General features: G+C 43.9%; 1 protein-coding gene across 1 annotated transcript in view; it reads right to left on the bottom strand.

Annotated features, from left to right (window-relative positions):
* Positions 1-8,353: 8,353 nt before the first annotated feature.
* The window catches only part of PIGL (phosphatidylinositol glycan anchor biosynthesis class L), a 102,121-nt gene continuing 92,500 nt past the window's right edge, over positions 8,354-17,974 (bottom strand). Inside the window, exon 7 of the mRNA XM_003262618.4 lies at positions 8,354-8,813. Within this exon, the coding sequence (XP_003262666.1) occupies positions 8,715-8,813 (99 nt within the window). The 3' untranslated portion in view covers positions 8,354-8,714. The remainder of the gene's footprint in view (positions 8,814-17,974) is intronic.

The following is a 17,974-nucleotide window of genomic DNA, read 5'->3' as shown; positions in this document are numbered from 1 at the left end:
TCGATCTCCTGACCTCGTGATCCGCCTGCCTCAGCCTCCCAAAGTGCTGGGATTACAGGCGTGAGCCACCGCGCCCAGCGAGATCATCAAATTTAGTGTGTGTATATCTTTTATAGTGAACTAGAATATTTTAATGCAATCTTATTTTCACGTGAATTTTTGAATTGAGATACAGTTTGAATAACATAAAATTCACCCCTTTAACATGTACAATTAGTGTTTGTTAGTATACTTTAGTATTCAGTGTTTTTGAGTTCATGACCAATATAGTGAAACCCAGTCTCTTAAAAAAAAAAATTAGCCAGGTGTGATGGCACACCCCTGTAGTCCTGGCTACTTGGGAGGCTGAGCCAGGAGGATCACCTGAGCCTAGGAGTTCTAGGTTACAGTGAACTATGATCACACCACTGTACTCCAGCCTGGGTGACAAGGCAGGACCCTATGTTAAAAATATTTTTAATATATAAAATTGTTTTTAAAAAAGAAAGAAACCCTGTACCATTAGCAGCCACTCCCCACTCCCCACTTCCTCTGGCCTCTGGCAACTACTAATCTGCTTTCCATCTCAAAATGTGCCTATTTTAAACGTTTCATGGAAGTGGGATCCACATAGGTGACCTTTTGTGTCTGGCTTCTCTCATTTAGCATAATGCTGTTGAAGTTCATTTGCCTTGTAGCATGCATCAAGACTTTGTTCCTTTTTTTTTTTTTTTTTTTTGTGACAGAGTCTCATTCTGTCGCCCAGGCTGGAGTACAATGGTGCAATATTGGTTCACTGCAACCTCCGCTTCCCAGGTTCAAGCAATTCTCCTGCCTCAGCCTCCCAAGTAGCTGGGATTACAGGCATGTGCCACCACGCCCAGCTAATTTTTTTCCATTTTTAGTAGAGATGGGGTTTCACCATATTGGCCAGGCTGGTCTTGAACTCCTGACCTTGTGATCCGCCCGCGTTGGCCTCCCAAGGTGTTGGAATTACAGGCATGAGCCACCGTGCCTGGCCAGGACTTTGTTCCTTTTTATGGCTGAATAATAAAATGCCACATTTTGTTTATTCACCAGTTGATAGACATTTGAGTTGTTTCTACTTTGAGGCTATTATGAATAATATTGCTATGAATACTCATTTACAAGGTTTTGTCTGAATGTTTTCCGTTCTATGGGAAATGTACCTAGGAGTGGAGCTGCTGGGTCATGTGGTAAATCCTTGTTAAAATTACTAAGGAAACATCAAACTGTTTTCTATAGCAGCTGCGTCATTTACATTCCCACCAACAATGTATGAGGGTTCCAATTTCTTTACATCCTCACCAACACTTATTTTTTATTATTTTTTCGAGACAGGGTCTGGTTCTGTCACCCAGGCTGGAGTGCAATGGCAAATGCAACCCCTGCCTCCCAGGCTCAAGCCATCCTCTCACCTCAACCTCCCTGGGTAATTTTTGTATTTTTAGTTCACTATATTGCCTAGGCTGGTCTCGAACTCCTGAACTCAAGCCATATAATATTTTATAATTTTTTTCAGCCTTTTTCACTTTTGTGGTTATATATCCATCTGTTCCCAATAACTGCACTTTTGTTTTCTCTTTTCCTGAATTAGACTTGCATTGTATTGGCTTATTTCATTTTTCAAAGAAAACTTATTCTTTCCACTATTTTTTGGTTTCACTTATTTAATCTAATCTTATATCTCTATTAAGTCCCTCTTGCTATTGGTTTCTATTTTTTATTTTCTCAATCATGTAGTTCACTTATTTTCAATCTTTTAAAAAATTAAGCATTTAAGACTACAATTTACCTAAATACAGATCCCACATCAAGTGTTAATTTTTATTACTTTCTAGATAATTCGTAATACCAATTTTGATTTCCTCTTTGATCTAGGGGTTTTTTAGGAAGGGGCGTCTTGATTTCTGAGTAGTGTTGTTTATCCCCCTCTTTAGTAATTTTATTATTTACTTGCATGTTATTTAATTATGATCAAAGAATGTGGCCTGTTAAATCTCTACATTAGGGAATTTATTAGGGATTTCTCTGCTGGGTGCAGTGGCTCATGCCTGCAATCCCAACGTTTTGGGAGGCCAAAGTGGTCAACATAGCGACACCTCGTCTCATTAAAACAAACAAACAAACAAACAACAACAAAAAGAACAGCCAGATGTGGTGGCTCACGCCTGTAATCCCAGCACTTTCGGAGGCTGAGGCAGACGGATCACTTGAGGTCAGAAGTTTGAGACCAGCCTGGCCAACATGGTAAAATCCTGTCTCTACTGAAAATACAAAAATTAGCTGGGCATGGTGGCGCACATCTGTAATCCCAGCTACTGGGGAGGCTGAGGCAGGAGAATCACTTGAACCCGGGAGGCGGACAGTGAGTCAAGATCACACCACTGCACTCCAGCCTGTGCGACAGAGTGAGACTCTGTTTCAAACAAACAAACAAACAAACAAAACCCACAAAAAACCAGGGGTGGTGGCACATGCCTGTAGTCCCAGCTACTTGGGAGGCTGAAGCAGAGGGTTCCTCGAGCCCAGGAAATTTGAGGCTGCAGTGAGCTGTGATCACACTACTGCATTCCAAGCCTGGGTGACAGAACAAGACCTGGTCTCAAATAAATAAATAAATAAATGGATTTATCAGTGGCCAATAAACAGTCAACTTTTGTAAACATTCTATCACATAAGTGAATGTTTGCTTTATTCCAATGTTTGATGTTACTATTTTTGGCAACTCGATTTTTCAAAATTCTGGAAGAATACTGAGGCCTCCTACTATTATCGTGGTGTCTTGTTTGTTTTTGTCTTTTAATAAAGGTCTTGTATGTCTGGGAGGTTTTGTTTTATGTATCTGGCTACTGTGATGTTGGGTGCCTATCATCTCATGGAGTGAACCTGTTAACATACCAATCTTTGTCCAGTTAATGCTTCTTGGTGTCATATTGGGTTTGGCCTGGATTTCTGGTGTTGCTCTTCCTTCTTTTTGTTCTCCTGCTATATGGTATATGGTTCATCCTTTTATTTTTAGCCTTTGTTACTTTTAGATGTAGCTAGATTTTGTTTTCTAACACATTGATTTGACAGTCTGTTTTGGTCTGGAAATTCAGCCTGTTCATATTTTTTGAAGTAGCTCTGATTTCATTCTTTTTGTATTACTTCTATTATATTTATTACATTTTATACTATTTTCCTTTTTTCTTACTTTTGCAGTCTTTTAAGTTTCTCTTTGTTTCCTGCTTTCCTCTTTGCTAATTGAGATCCCATGCTTTTCAGTTTCAGCCCTGGAACTGTATACCTTTCAGTTCCTCACAATCCAGACTGCAGCCCATCAGCTGTCTATTTGTCACCCTGCACCATACAGCTTTACCCCCAGCCCAGCCTCCCCTTGGCCGCAGAAGACACTTTTTTTTTTTTTTTTTTTTTGATGAAGTCTTGCTCTGTTGCCAGGCCGGAGTGCAGTGGCGCAATCTCGGCTCACTGCAACCTCCGTCTCCTGGGTTCAAGCGATTCTCATGCTTCAGCCTCCCGAGTAGCTGGGACTACAGGCACGCACCACCATGCCCAGCTAATTTTTTGTATTTTTAGTAGAGACAGGGTTTCACCATGTTGGCCAGGATGGTCTTGATCTCTTCACTTCATGATCCACCCGCCTCGGCCTCCCAAAGTGCTGGGATTACAGGCATGAGCCACCACGCCCGGCCTGGTTTTTTTTTTTTGAAACAGAGTCTCACTCTGTAGCCCAGACTGGAGTGCAATGGCACAATCTTGGCTCACTGCAACTTCTGCCTCCTGGGTTCAAGTGATTCTCCTGCCTCAGCCTCCCAAGTAGCTGGGATTACAGGCATGCGCCACCACGCCCAGCTAATTTTTGTATTTTTAGTAGAGACAGGGTTTCGCCATGTTGGCCAGGCTGGTCTCGAACTCATGACTTCAAGTGATCTGCCTGCCTCGGCCTCCCAAAGTGCTAGGATTACAGGTGTGAGCCACGGTGGCTGGCCCCAAGAGGGTACCTTTTGAATACTTTAATCTCCCCCTTCTCACTGGGAATTTAGGAATTTCACAGCATATTTGTGCATCTGTTTTAAAAATCAAAGCTGCCTAGGATTTGGCGGGCTCTTTCGTGTACTCAGTCTCCTTCAGATTACGGAAGTTCTCCTTTATTACCCTCCTGCTTTTGCTCCTTCTGGAACTTCCATTATTCACACTGGCTCTCCTTAATGTGTTTTCAAATCTCTTTCCCACCCTTATTTCCATTTCTTGGCTTTTTAACCTCTTTGTTCTGCAATATATCTTCTACTTGATATTCCACATTACTAATTTGGTCACCACGGAGAAGTGTGCTTTTTTGTCTGGATCAGTGCCCGGGCTTTCACTACTGTTTCTGATAAAGTCTCTTCCATTTAATTGCTACTTCAGTGAGATCTGCCCTATTCCCCTCCCTCTGAGCCTCCTCAGGTGAGGGTTCCCCTTTTGTATTGTGTCTGGTTGCTCTTGATTTTTGTGTTTTCTTAATGAGTCAGGGCTGCTGAGCAGTGGCCAAGCGGGGAGTGGCTGAAGATGGCAGTTTCTGCTCTCTGGACCGAGGTGAGAACTGGCAAACCATCAGCCCTTGCCGAGGATGGGGTGAGTGGGGGATTGTTTGCAGGTCTCTCTGACAAGGGGTGACCCTCTCCTGACTTCAGCACACCCACCCCGGCCTGGTGGCTCTCCAGGTCTCTGAGCAACTGGATGCTGCCCCTCCCAGAGGATTCTTAGTTCACTGAGATCCTTTCTATTTGGGCAGCTGGAGGAGAGGATTCTCTCTCTTCTCTTTCTTTCTTTTTTCTTTTTTTTTTTGGTGTTCCTTCAAGGAACCATGAAATTCTGATTTTTGCTCCAGGCTTTGGGGCTACTGCTGCCTAGTTTTGCAGGTTGTTAACCAAACAAGAGCATCTGGCTAAGTGGATGCTTAAGTCTCTGCCCCTTCTACAAGGCTGTTTGTGGCTGTCCCTGGGGAGGGAATGTGTTTGCAGGCAGGAAAGACTACTTGTTGGTAATTTGCACAAGGACAATCTTTTCTTGCCAGGACAAGTGTCCCCAGTGCTGCATTGAATCTGGAGGGTACTTTTCTCACAAAGGCACTGCTAGTGGCTGCCCTAACTGGCTTCCAGGGGCTTCCTTCCCTCCTGTGCTGCAGTCCCTTGGCTCTCTGCTGGTACCAAGGAGAGCCTAGTTCTGGTCTGTCCTCTTTCCAGAACCCAGAGTACAACCTGCAGTCTCAGATGCAGCAACCCTCTTTTTTTAATTTTTAAAATCTTATTTATTTTTATTTTATTTTATTTATTTATTTTTGAGACGGAGTATCCCTTTATTGCCGAGGCTGGAGTGCAGTGGTGTGATCTCGACTCACTGCAACCTCCGCCTCCCGGGTTCAAGCAATTGTGCCTCAGCCTCCCAGGTAGCTGGGATTATAGGCGTGAGCCACCGCGCTGGCCGACTTCTACTTAATTATTTCAAAAAAGTTGGAATGTACAATAAAACAAAAGAGGCAGAAAATAAGTTTTAAGTCTCACCATCCAGAAGCAAATATTGATAATTTTGTTCATCTTTCTAACCTCTAAGATTTATATATATATATATATATTTTTTTTTTTTTTTTTTTTTTTTTTTTTTTGAGACAGGATCTCATTCTGTGGCCTAGGCTGGAGTGCAGTGGTATGATCATGGCTCACTGCAGCCTCGACCTCCTGGGCACAAGTGACCTTCTCACTTCAGCCTCCCAAGTAGCTGGGACTATACATACACACTACCAAGCCTGGGTAATATTAAAATTTTTTGAAAAGATGGGGTCTTACTATGTTGCCCAGGCTGGTTTCAAACTCCTGAGCTCAAGTAATCCTCCTGCATCAAGCCTCCCAAAGTGCTGGGATTACAGGTGTGAGCCACTGCACCTGGCCTATACACACTTTTTTTTTTTTTTTTAGATGGAGTCTCGCTCTGTTGTCAGGCTGGAGTGCAGTGGCACGATCTCGGCTCACTGCAATCTCCGCCTCCCAGGTTCAAGCAATTCGCCTGCCTCAGCCGCCTGAGTAGCTGGGACTACAGGTGCCCGCCACCACGCCCAGCTAATTTTTGTATTTTTAGTAGAGATGAGGTTTCACCATGTTGGCCAGGATGGTCTCCATCTCTTGACCTTGTGATCTGCCCGCCTCAGCCTCCCAAAGTGCTGGGATTACAGGTGTGAGCCACGGCAGCCGGGCCTATAAACACACTTTTTAAAAAACTTCATATGAAGGCTGGGCAAGGTGGCTCACGCCTGTAATCCCAGCACTTTGGGAGGCCGAGGTGGGTGGATCACAAGGTCAAGAGATCGAGACCATCCTGGCCAACATGGTGAAACCCCCGTCTCTACTAAAAATACAAAAATCAGCTGGGCGTGGTGGCGCATGCCTATAATCCCAGCTATTCCGGAGGCTGAGGCAGAAGAATCGCTTGAATCCGGGAGGCCAAGGTTGCAGTGAGCTGAGATCGTGCCACTGCACTCCAGCCGGGTGACACAGTGAGACTCCATCTCAAAACAAACAAACAAACAAACAAACAAAAAATCTTCACATGATATCAAAATTCTCACGATATCATGATATCCAAATGATATCCAAAAAAACTTCTCATGATATCCAAATGATCCATAAACAACAACAACAAAGTCCTTTACAATTATAAATGTTCATTGTTGAAAGATTACCTTGCCAGCTAGTATTCATCTTTTGGATATATATCTTTTGATATATATGTATTTATTTATTTATATACTTGTGTATATATTTATTCAACAAAAATGAGATTGTGCTATTCCTAACCCGCTGTTAAAAATTTAATACAGTGTGAACGTTCTTCCTTGTTACAAAACACAATTGCATCACTGGATTTTTCCAGTTTTGCTATTATAAATAATACAATGATGATCTTGTGTATATAATTGTTGTTTTTTTGGAGACAGAGTTTTGTTCTGTCACCCAGGCTGGAGTGCAGTGGCGCGATCTTGGCTCACTGCAGCCTCCGCCTTCTGGGTTCAAGCAATTCTTGTGCCTCAGCCTTCCCAGTAGCTGGGACCACAGGCCTGTGGCACCATGCCTGGCTAATTTTTTGTATTTTTAGTAGACATGGGGTTTTGCCACATTGGCCAGGCTTGTCTCGAACTCCTGGCCTCAAGTGATCCACCCTCCTTGACCTCCCAAAGTGCTGGGATTACAGGTGTGAGCCACTGCGCCCAGCCAGTGTGTGTATATAATTTTGATTTTCTAAGTATTCCTTAGGTCATAGAATATGCATATTTTAAAAGCTTTTAGCAGAGTTGCTGTTCAGAAAGGCTGGGTCAGTGTCTGTCTTCCTAGTAACAGGGCAGAGGTCAGTCTGTCCTACCACCCTCTCCTACTGCACTCTAGCCAGTGTTAGTAATGTGCTTCTGGTCACATTTTCACATGAGGGCTATTAGGAGCTATTGACAAAGTTTAAGTAGACAAATCACATAACCAGATTTGCATTTTTGATTCCAGCTTCAGAGCCTAATAGCTCTATTAGTCTTATGTGGTCCCTAGGAGGCATTCAAGATAATGGTGACAGTAAGCAAAGGAGGGCAAGTTGAGGTGGAGTGTCTAAACAAGCAGGTCTCTAACCTGCAGCTTTGGAGAAGCAATTCAGTGTTTCCTGCGGCAGGTGGAGGGCATACTTACCCAGTAGAGCACGCGAGACTCTTTGATATGCACCTTCATGTATTATCTTGTTCAGTTCTCTGAGGTTGGGATCGTTATTATTTCCCATTTTGCAGATGAGAGAATTGAGGCAGAGAAAGGTTCAGCACCTTGCCTTTGGTTACACAGCTGGTCATTCTGGCTTCAATCGCAGGGCTATCAGCCTGTGCTCTTCACCACTTAGCTTCCCTGCCTCAGGCCACTTCCCTGGAGCGTTAGCTGGATTCTGAGAGTAGTTTCCAAGCCAGAGCTTTCAGAGAGCTTTTGTTTGTAGGACAATTTTAAGACATCAGGTTCTTGAATGTTTTGTGTTTTTTTAAATCTCAGATTTATCTTCCTATTTCCTACTTCTCCAAAGAGACTGAGAGCTGACATATTTGATCGTAAGCTCTTTGAGGCAGAGCCCTTGTAATCGTCTCTGTATAAAACAGTGTCCACCCCAGTGACCTGTACTTGGATGCTTCAATCAACAGCTGTCCTGTTACATAGAGCAAGTTTTTCCTAGACCCGCATTCTGATAAAAGAAAAATCAAAGGAATTATGATTGAACCAATTCAACACACACTGTTGCATTTTGTGTATGTGTTTTTGGTGAACCTGCTTTGGAAACAATGTAAAAGTCACATCTGTGGGGTGTTTTTAGAGCACTTTTACGTTCATTTATGATAATAGGGACCTGCCCAGGCACTGGGCTAAGTGTTCCACATATACTGTGTCATTATGTAAATTGTTTTTCACAAGAACTTGAGAAGCTAGCAGGGTAGCTATTATTATCCTTAGGGTGGTTTGTTTTTGGTTCTTTGGGTTTTTTCCCAGGGGAAGAAGCTGGAGTTTGGACAGCCCCTGGCCTACATGGGCTCCCTCTTGCAGAGGCTGCTCCAGCAGGGATCTCCTTGAGCTCAGGCAAATAAGCCAGTGCCAGGCCAGGTCCCCTGCACTCCTTTGTCTATTTTCCCCTTTGTTCCTTGGATCTGAAAACCCTTCAAGGCTTCAGAGGAAGCTCAGTGAGTTGATTCTCATGTACCGGGAGAAGATAATGTAGAGGCGGCGGAACCAGAGGAGCTGGCTGCGGTGGCAGGACATGGCTTTCTAGAAGAATCAAAGAGAACCAGTTATGAAACACTTGCACTGGAGCTGTTTCATTACTTTCAGATCTGGCCTCCGCACCTTAAATCCTTCCTCGCACTAATATGCTTCATGCTATAGCCTTATCTGTCTTCTTCCTGTAACCCACAAACCTCTCTGGATTGGCCTCCTATCATGGCCCCTGCTTTCCCACCTCCTACTTCCTGTGATTATAACACACAATGCTCACCGTAGCTACAGCACTCACCATGGGACACCAGAAAACTGGCAGAACAGTCCACATGCATCATCTCAATGTTAACAACCCTGTGAATCAAGTACTGTTATTACTGTTTATTTAAAAATAAATAGATGAGGAAACTCGTCAGTCTCAAACAGCTAGTAGGTAGTAGAGCTGGCTAAGATTTTAACCCAGAGCCATCTGATTGATTCTAGAGTCCACATTCTTTTTTTTTTTTTTTTTTTTTGAGCCTGTCGCCCAGGCTGCAGTACAGTGGCGTGATCTTGGCTTACTGCAAGCTCTGCCTCCCGGGTTCACGCCATTCTCCTGCCTCAGCCTCCCGAGTAGCTGGGACTACAGGCGCCTGCCACCACGCCTGGCTAATTTTTTGTATATTTAGTAGAGGCAGGGTTTCACCCTGTTAGCCAGGATGGTCTTGATCTCCTGACCTCGTGATCCGCCCGCCAAGGCCTCCCAAAGTGCTGGGATTACAGGCGTGAGCCACCGTGCCCGGCTGGTTAGAGTCCACATTCTTAATCACGTTGCTACTACCTCAAATATACAACACAAAAAGGGATGTTTCACGGGAAGGAAGCTAGTACACTATGCCCAAATTCCTCTGAGTTAGGTCGTTTGGGGAGGTCCAATCACTATCAGAAGAAGAAAAAAAGGAACGGCACACAAGTGTGAGTTGTCGTTCCCACCTTCTAGGGGAAATGTACATTATCTTGTTATTCAGACCTAATATAGTTCGGTTTTTAAACAGAATAGATTACAGCAACTGACTTCACTAGATATACATAAAAGGATGTGCCTGTTTATCTCTAAGTACTATAATTAACTTGCCTCTCTAAGCTAATATCTTCACAAACTTTTATGTAAATAACCCCTTTTACATTCATTGTCAGACCCTACATGACTTGCCAGGTGCGGAGGCTCACGCCTGTAATCCCAGCACTTTGGGAGGCTGAGGTGGGTGGATCACCTGAAGTCGGGAGTTCGAGACCAGCCTGACCAACATGGAGAAACCCTGTCTGTACGGAAAATACAAAATTAGTCAGGCATGGGGGCTCATGCCTGTAATCCCAGCTACTCAGGAGCCTGAGGCAGGAGAATCGCTTGAACCCGGGAGGCAGAGGTTGCAGTGAGCTGAGATCGCACCATTGCACTCCAGCCTGGGCAACAAGAGTGAAACTCCATCTCAAAAAAAAAGAAAAGAAAAGAAAAGAAAAGAAAAGAAAAAGACCCTACATGACTTTAAAGATGTAAACACACCTATGATAACCAATCTTTAACTGGTAAAGAGAATTGAGGCAGAACAATCACCATAGAATATTATTGGGAAAATATTACACAGCACTGTTTCAACAGGAAATCCAACTATGATTTTTTTTTTTTTTTCTGAGATAGAGTCTCTGTCACCCAGGCTGGGGTGCAGTGGTGTGATCTCAGCTCACTGCAACCTCTGCCTCCCGGGTTCAAACAATTCTCCTGCCTCAGCCTCCTGAGTAGTTGGGATTACAGGCACCCACTGCCATACTCAGCTAATTTTTGTATTTTTATTAGAGACAGGGTTTCATCATGTTGGCCAGGCTGGTCTCGAACTTCTGACCTCAAGTGATCCACCTACCTCAGCCTCCTAAAGTGCTGGAATTACAGGTGTGAGCCACCGCACCTGGCCCAACTACAACTTTTTTTTTTCTTTTTTGAGATGGAGTCTCACTCTGTCACCCAGGCTAGAGTGCAATGGTGCAATCTCGGCTCAGCGCAACCTCTGCCTCCTGGGTTCAAGCAATTCTCCTGCCTTAGCCTCCGAGTAGCTGGGATTACAGGTGCCTGCCACCATGCCTGGCTAATTTTTGTATTTTTAGTAGAGACATGGTTTCACTATGTTGTTCAGGCTGGTCTCGAACTCCTGACCTCAAGTGATCCACCTGCCTCGGCCTCCCAAAGTGCTGGGATTACAGGAGTGAGCCACTTCGCCCAGCCCAATTACAATTTTTTCTTTTTCTTTTTCTTTCTTTCTTTTTTTTTTTTTGTTGAAATGGAGTCTTGCTGTGTCGCCAGGCTGGAGTGCAGTGGCCCCACCTCGGCTCACCACAACCTGTTGAACTCCTGGGTTCAAGCTATTTTCCTGCCTCAACCTCCTGAGTAGCTGGGATTACAGGCACATGCCACCATGCCCGGCTAATTTTTGTATTTTTAGTAGAGATGAGTTTCACCATGTTGGCCAGGATGGTCTCAATCTCCTGACCATGTGATCCATCCACTTTGGCCTCCCAAAGAGCTGGGATTACAGGCGTGAGCCACTGTGCCCAGCCTCCAACTATAATTTTTGAAGGAAATTTACCATCAAACAAAATGGATGTGTAAACTCACAGAATAGAATGAAAATTTTGAAGACTGCAATCAAGAAAAAAATATTTAGGAAAACATTGAGAAAGAACATTGTAGTCCAATCACACTTGATTTGTCTGCTTGTAATAGTTACCAAGTTACAAGGATTTCCCATATCATGCTGCCTACGTGGCCCATGTACTGAGATGCCCTAATCTTTCAATGACTTTCAGCATTCATTAGGATGGATACTTATAGAAATTATTTATGTTGTGTGTCCAAAAGTTTATTTAGATGTGTCCAAAATTATATGTGCAATTTTGTATTTCTGCTTTTTCCCCTCTTTTGGAGCATTTTCACTATATATCCTTCAAAACTGTGATTTTACTCGTTATATAGTACTGTCTCATTCACCTGGTGAATATTAGTTCCTATTTTGGTTATTATAAATTATTCTAATGAACATCCTTGGGCATAAATTTCTGGACACATCTTTGTTCATTTCCTGAACATAAAATTATAAAAATATACAGAATGAGTAGGATTGAAAAAAATTATGGAAATAAAAATTATTGGGTTAGAGTACATATACATTTATTATTTTTTTATACACACACACACATATATATATATATATATTTTTTTTTTTTTTCTAGAGACAGGGTCTTACTCTGTTGCCCAGGATGGAGTGCAGTGGCATGATCATGGCTCACTGCAGTCTCCAATTCCTGGGCTCAAATGATACTCCTACCTCAGCCTCTCGAGTAGCTGGGACTACAGATAGGCATTGCCACACCTGACTAATTTTTTTTTTTTTTTTTTTGAGATGGAGTTTCGCTCTTTTTGCCCAGGCTGGAGTGCAATGGCATGCTCTCGGCTCACTGCAACCTCTGCCTCACCTCTGCCTCACCTCTGCCTCCCGGATTCAAGCGATTCTCCTGCCTCATCCTCCTGAGTAGCTGGGAGTACAGGCACCTGCCACCACTCCGTCTAATTTTTTGTATTTTAGTAGAGATGGGGTTTCACCATGTTGGCCAGGATGGTCTCAATCTCTTGACCTTGTGATCCTCCCACCTCGGGCTCCCAAAGTGCTGGGATTACAGGCGTGAGCCACTGCACCTGGCCTTTTACACCTGGCTAATTTTTTAAAAAATTTTTTGTAGAGACAGGGTCTTGATATGTTGCCCAGGCTGGTCTTGAACTCCTGGCCTCAAGCGATCCTCCTCCCTTGGCCTTCCAAAGTGCTGGAATTAGAGGCATAATAAGCCAACATACCCAGACTAATTTTTTCTTTTTTAATTTTTTTTGAGACAAAGTTTCACTCTTGTCACCCAGGCTGGAGTGCAATGGCGCAATCTTGGCTCACTGCAACCTCTGCCTCCCAGGTTCAAGTGATTCTCCTGCCTCAGCCTCCAAGGTAGCTAGGGTTACAGGGATGCACCACGATGCCCAGCTAGTTTTTGTATTTTTAGTAGAGACAGGGTTTGGCAATGTTGGTCAGGTTGATCTCAAACTCCTGACCTCAGGCAATACACCCGTCTCGGCCTCCCAAAGTGCTGGGATTACAGGCGTGAGCCACCGTGCCCAGCCTTTCTTTTTAATTTTTAAACATCTTAATAATTGTATAATTATTACCTGTAATTATACAATAATAATTACTTGTATAATTCAATATATTTGGCCAGGTGCAGTGGCTACTCGGGATACTGAGGTCAGAGGATTTCTTGAGCTCAGGAGTTCAAGGCTGCTGTGGGTTATGACCACATCACTGCACGCCAGCCTGGGTGACAGACAGAATGAGAGCCTACCTCTAAAAAAATTTTTAAATTATATTTAAAAAAATGTAGGAGGTCACCACAAACAGCAGGGGGAGAAACAAGGGAGAGAGACTGTGGAAAACTTGACTAACAGAAGGCAGGAAAAGAATTGGGGGTGGGGGGAGTGTTAAACAGAAAACACAAAATTAAATAGCAGAAATGTCTAAATATAGCAGTAATTACAAATAAAAATGGACCAAATGTATCCGCTGTATTTCATAGCAGGACTTAAAAAAAATCCAACTACATGCCACTTACAGAAAATACAACTAAAAATCACAAGAAAAGGATGAAAATAAAAGGATGAAAGAGAAAGATAAACCATACAGATACTAACCTAAAGAAAGCCAGGCACGGTGGATGACACCTGTAATCCCAGCACTTTGGGAGGCTGAGGCGGGCAGATCACCTGAGGTCAGGAGTTCAAGACCAGCTTGGCCAACATGGCAAAACCCCGTCTCTACTAAAAATACAAAAATTAGCTGGGTGTGGTGGTGCACACCCATAATCCCAGCTACTCAGCAGGCTGAGGCAGGAGAATCTCTTGAACCCAGGAGGTGGAGGTTGCAGTGAGCCGAGATCGCACCGCTGTACTCCAGACTGGTGACAGAATGAGACTCCATCTCAAAATAAAATTAAAATTAAAAAAAAAAAAAGAAAGAAAAGAAAGCTAGTATATGGGCCAGGAACAGTGGCTCACGCCTGTAATCCCAGCACTTTGGGAGGCTGAGGCGGGTGGATCACGAGGTCAGGAGATTGAGACCATCCTGGCCAACATGGTGAAACCCCGTCTCTACTAAAAATACAATTAAGGCTGGGCACAGTGGCTCATGCCTGTAATCATAGCACTTTGGGAGGCCAAGGCAGGTGAATCACCTGAGGTGGGGAGTTCGAGACCATCCTGACCAACATGGAGAAACTCTGTCTCTACTGAAAATACAAAATTATCTGGGCATGGTGGTGCATGCCTGTAATCCCAGCTACTCGGGAAGCTGAGGCAGGAGAATTGCTTGAACCCAGGAGGCGGAGATTGCAATTAGCGGAGATTGCAGTGAGCTGAGATCGCCACTGCACTCCAGCCTGGTGACAGAGCGAGACTCCGTCTCAAAAAAATAAATAAATAAAAATAAAATAGAAGATAAAGGGAAAACCACTACAAAAGAGGGACATTGTAAGATAATAAGAGGAACTGGCTAGGCGCAGTGGCTCATGCCTATAACTGTGGATCACTTGAGGTCAGGAGTTTGAGACCAGCCTGACCAACATGGTGAAACCCCATCTCTACTAAAAAAAAAAAAAAATCCAAAATTAGCTGGGCATGGTGGTGCACGCCTGTAACCCCAGCTACTCCGGAGGCTGAGGCAGGGGAATCGCTTGAACCCAGGAGGCAGAGGTTGCAGTGAGCCGAGATCGCATCATCGCACTCCAGCCTGGGCAACAAGAGAAAACTCTGTTTCAAAATAAATAAATAAATAAGAGAAATAATCTGCTAACAAGATATAACAGCTTTGGGCATGGCACGGTGGCTCATGTTTGTAATCCCATCACTTTGGGAGGCTGAGTTGTGCGGATCACCAGGTCAGGAGTTCAAGACTAGCCTAGCCAACATAGTGAAACCCCATCTCTACTGAAAATACAAAAAAAAACTAGCCAGGCTTGGTGGTGCCGGCCTGTCTGTAATCTCAGCTACTCAGGAGGCTGAGGCAGGAGAATCACTTGAACCCAGGAGGCAGAGGTTTCAGTGAGCTGAGATCTTACCACTACACTCCAGCCTGAGCGACAGAGCGAGGCTCTGCCTCAAAAAAAAAAAAAAAAATCAGTGTTATGAAAACCATTCACTGACCACAAAGCAATTAAATTATAAATTAACAATAAAAAGACCGCATACACGGCAGGGTGCAGTGGCCCACGCCCGTAATCCCACCACTTTGGGAGGCCGAGGTGGGAGGATCACCTGAGGTCAGGAGTTCGAGACCAGCCTGACTAACATGGCGAAACCCCGTCTCTATTAAAAAATACAAAATTAGCCAGGCGTGGTGGCACCTGCCTGTAATCCCAGCTAACTGGGAGGCTGAGGCAGCAGAATTGCTTGAACCTGGGAGGTGGAGGTTGCAGTGAGCCAAGATTGCACCATTGCACTCCAGCATGGGCACCAAGAGTAAAACTCCGTCTCAAACAAACAAACAAAAAGACCACATATACACACACAGCCATGCCATTCTCATTTGTGGTAGTTCTATAAAGTCACTGAAAACACTGAATTAGTGAATACTGAACCATTGTTTCTAGTGGAAATACAAGGTTGGGTTCCTCCAAGCCTTTGACCACAATATTTTCATCAATCAGTCAATATATTACCTTGTTTTATGTATATTTCTGTTTAAAAACTCCATATGAAATGTATGTTGTTGATTCATTAGCACTGAACTCATGGCCAATGGCACTGTAACTCATGCTTGTGATGAAACCCACATAAGGCACATTACAGCCTCTTGTGCTTAGGAATGCAAGACAGCACTTCAGCATCATCCTTAGAGGCTATTTTAAACAGCAAAATCAACAAAAACCACAAAAATGAGAAAAATGGGGCATTAAATATACACAAAAAGGTATTTTTTTACAGTAGGAGAGCTGAAACAGCTGGGAACATGCATATGTGCATCTGGTGACTCACGTTTCACCCTTCTGTGAGTGTCCACGAATGACCACAAAAGCACTTTGAGCACTGACTTTGGAGTCACAAATGCATTTTAGTGAGTAGGTGCATTAATAAATATAGAACTACAAATAATGAAGATGGACACACATGTTTGTAACTGTAAACTATACCCTCAAAGAATAAAGGGGAACTCACAATGGAGACTATAAATTACTTATAATTAAATGACAATAGGAGAACTACATATCAAAACTTATGTGTAACTAAAGAAACACTTCAAGGAAAATTAATAGTATTAAAGTATTTTTTTTTAAAGATTGAAAATGAAAACAAAGCTAACCTTTCAAGTTAAAGAGATTTAAAGAAGAACAGGCTGGGTGCAGTGGCTCACGCCTGTAATCCCAGCACTTTGGGAGGCTAAGCCGGGTGGATCACTTGAGGCCAGAAGTTCAAGACCAGCCTGGCCAAACATGGTGAAACCCAGTCTCTACTAAAAATACAAAAATTAGCCAGGCGCAGTGGCAGGCCCCTGTAGTCCCAGCTACTCAGGAGACTGAGACAGGAGAATTGCTTCAACCCAGGAGGTGGAGGTTGTGGTGAGCTGAGATCGCTCCACTGCACTCCAGCCTGGGTGACAGAGCAAGACTCTGTCTCAAAAAATAAAAATAAAAAATAAATAAATAGGCTGGGTGCGATGGCTCACACCTGTAATCCCAGCACTTTGGGAGGCTGAGGTGGGCGATCACCTGAGGTCGGGAGTTTAAGACCAGCCTGACCAACATGGAGAAACCCCGTCTGTATTAAAAATACAAAATTAGCCAGGCGTGGTGGTGTGTGCCTGTGATCCCAGCTACTTGGGAGGCTGAGGCAGGAGAATCGCTTAAACCCGAGAGGTGAAGGTTGAGGTCAGCCGAGATTGCACAATTGTACTCCAGCCTGGGCAATAAGAGCGAAACTCCGTCTCAAAAAAAAAATATAAAATAACAGTAAAAAGAAAGAAAGAACAGAACAGAAAAGAAAGGAAGGAAGGAAGGAAGGAAGGAAGGAAGGAAGGAAGGAAGGTGGAGGGAGGGAGGAAGGAAGGAAGGAAGGAAAAGAATAAAACCATAAATGAAGTAGGACAGAAATAATAAAGTACAGAAACTAATGCACTATTGAAGAAACAAGATAATTAATATGTGCTCAACACTGCATTCTCAGTACCTAGCAAAGTGCCTCTTACTAGGTACAAAGGTTTACTGTAGAAAATTTAGAAAACATGGGCCGGGCATGGTGGCTCACACCTGTAATCCCAGCACTATGGAAGGCCAAGGTGGGTGGATCACCTGAGGTCAGAAATTCAAGACCAGCCTGACCAACATGGCGAAACCCTGTGTCTACTAAAAATAAAAAATTAGCTGGGCATGGTGGCACATGCCTGTAATCCCAGCTACTCGGGAGTGTGATGCAGAAAAATCACTTGAACCCAGGAGGTGGAGGGTGCAGTGATCCGAGATCGCACCATTGCACTCCAGCCTGGGCAACAAGAGCGAAACTACATCTAAAAAAAAAAAAAAAGGCCTGGCGCAGCGGTTCACGCCTGTAATCCCAGCATTTTGGGAAGCAGAGGAGAGCGGATCATCTGAGGTCAGGAGTTCAAGACCAACCTGGCCAACATGGTGAAACCCTGCCTCTACTAAAAATACAAAAATTAGCTAGGTGTGGTGGCATATGCCTGTACTCCCAATTACTCGAGAGGCTGAGGCTGTAGAATTGCTTGCACCTGGGAGGCAGAGGTTGTTGTGAGCTGAGATCGTGCCATTGCACCCCAGCCTGGGCGACAGAGCAAGACTCTGTCTCAAAAAAAAAAAAAAAAAAAAAAATGGCTGGGCACAGTGGCTCATGCCTGTAATCCCAGCACTTTGGGAGGCCGAGGTGGGTAGATCACCTGCAGTCAGGAGTTCGAGACCAGCCTGACCAATATGGTGAAATCCCATCTCTATTAAAAATACAAAAATTAGCTGGGCGTGGTGGCATGAACCTGTAGTCTCAGTTACTGGAGAGGCTGAGACAGAAGAATTGCTTGAACCTGGGAGGTGGAGGTTGCAATGAGCCAAGATTGTGCCACTGCACTCCAGCCTCGGCGACAGAG

This window comes from Nomascus leucogenys, chromosome 19 (assembly GCF_006542625.1).
Source record: "Nomascus leucogenys isolate Asia chromosome 19, Asia_NLE_v1, whole genome shotgun sequence".
NCBI classification, from domain to species: Eukaryota; Metazoa; Chordata; class Mammalia; order Primates; family Hylobatidae; genus Nomascus; species Nomascus leucogenys.
This window is presented reverse-complemented; position numbering and strand designations above follow the sequence as displayed.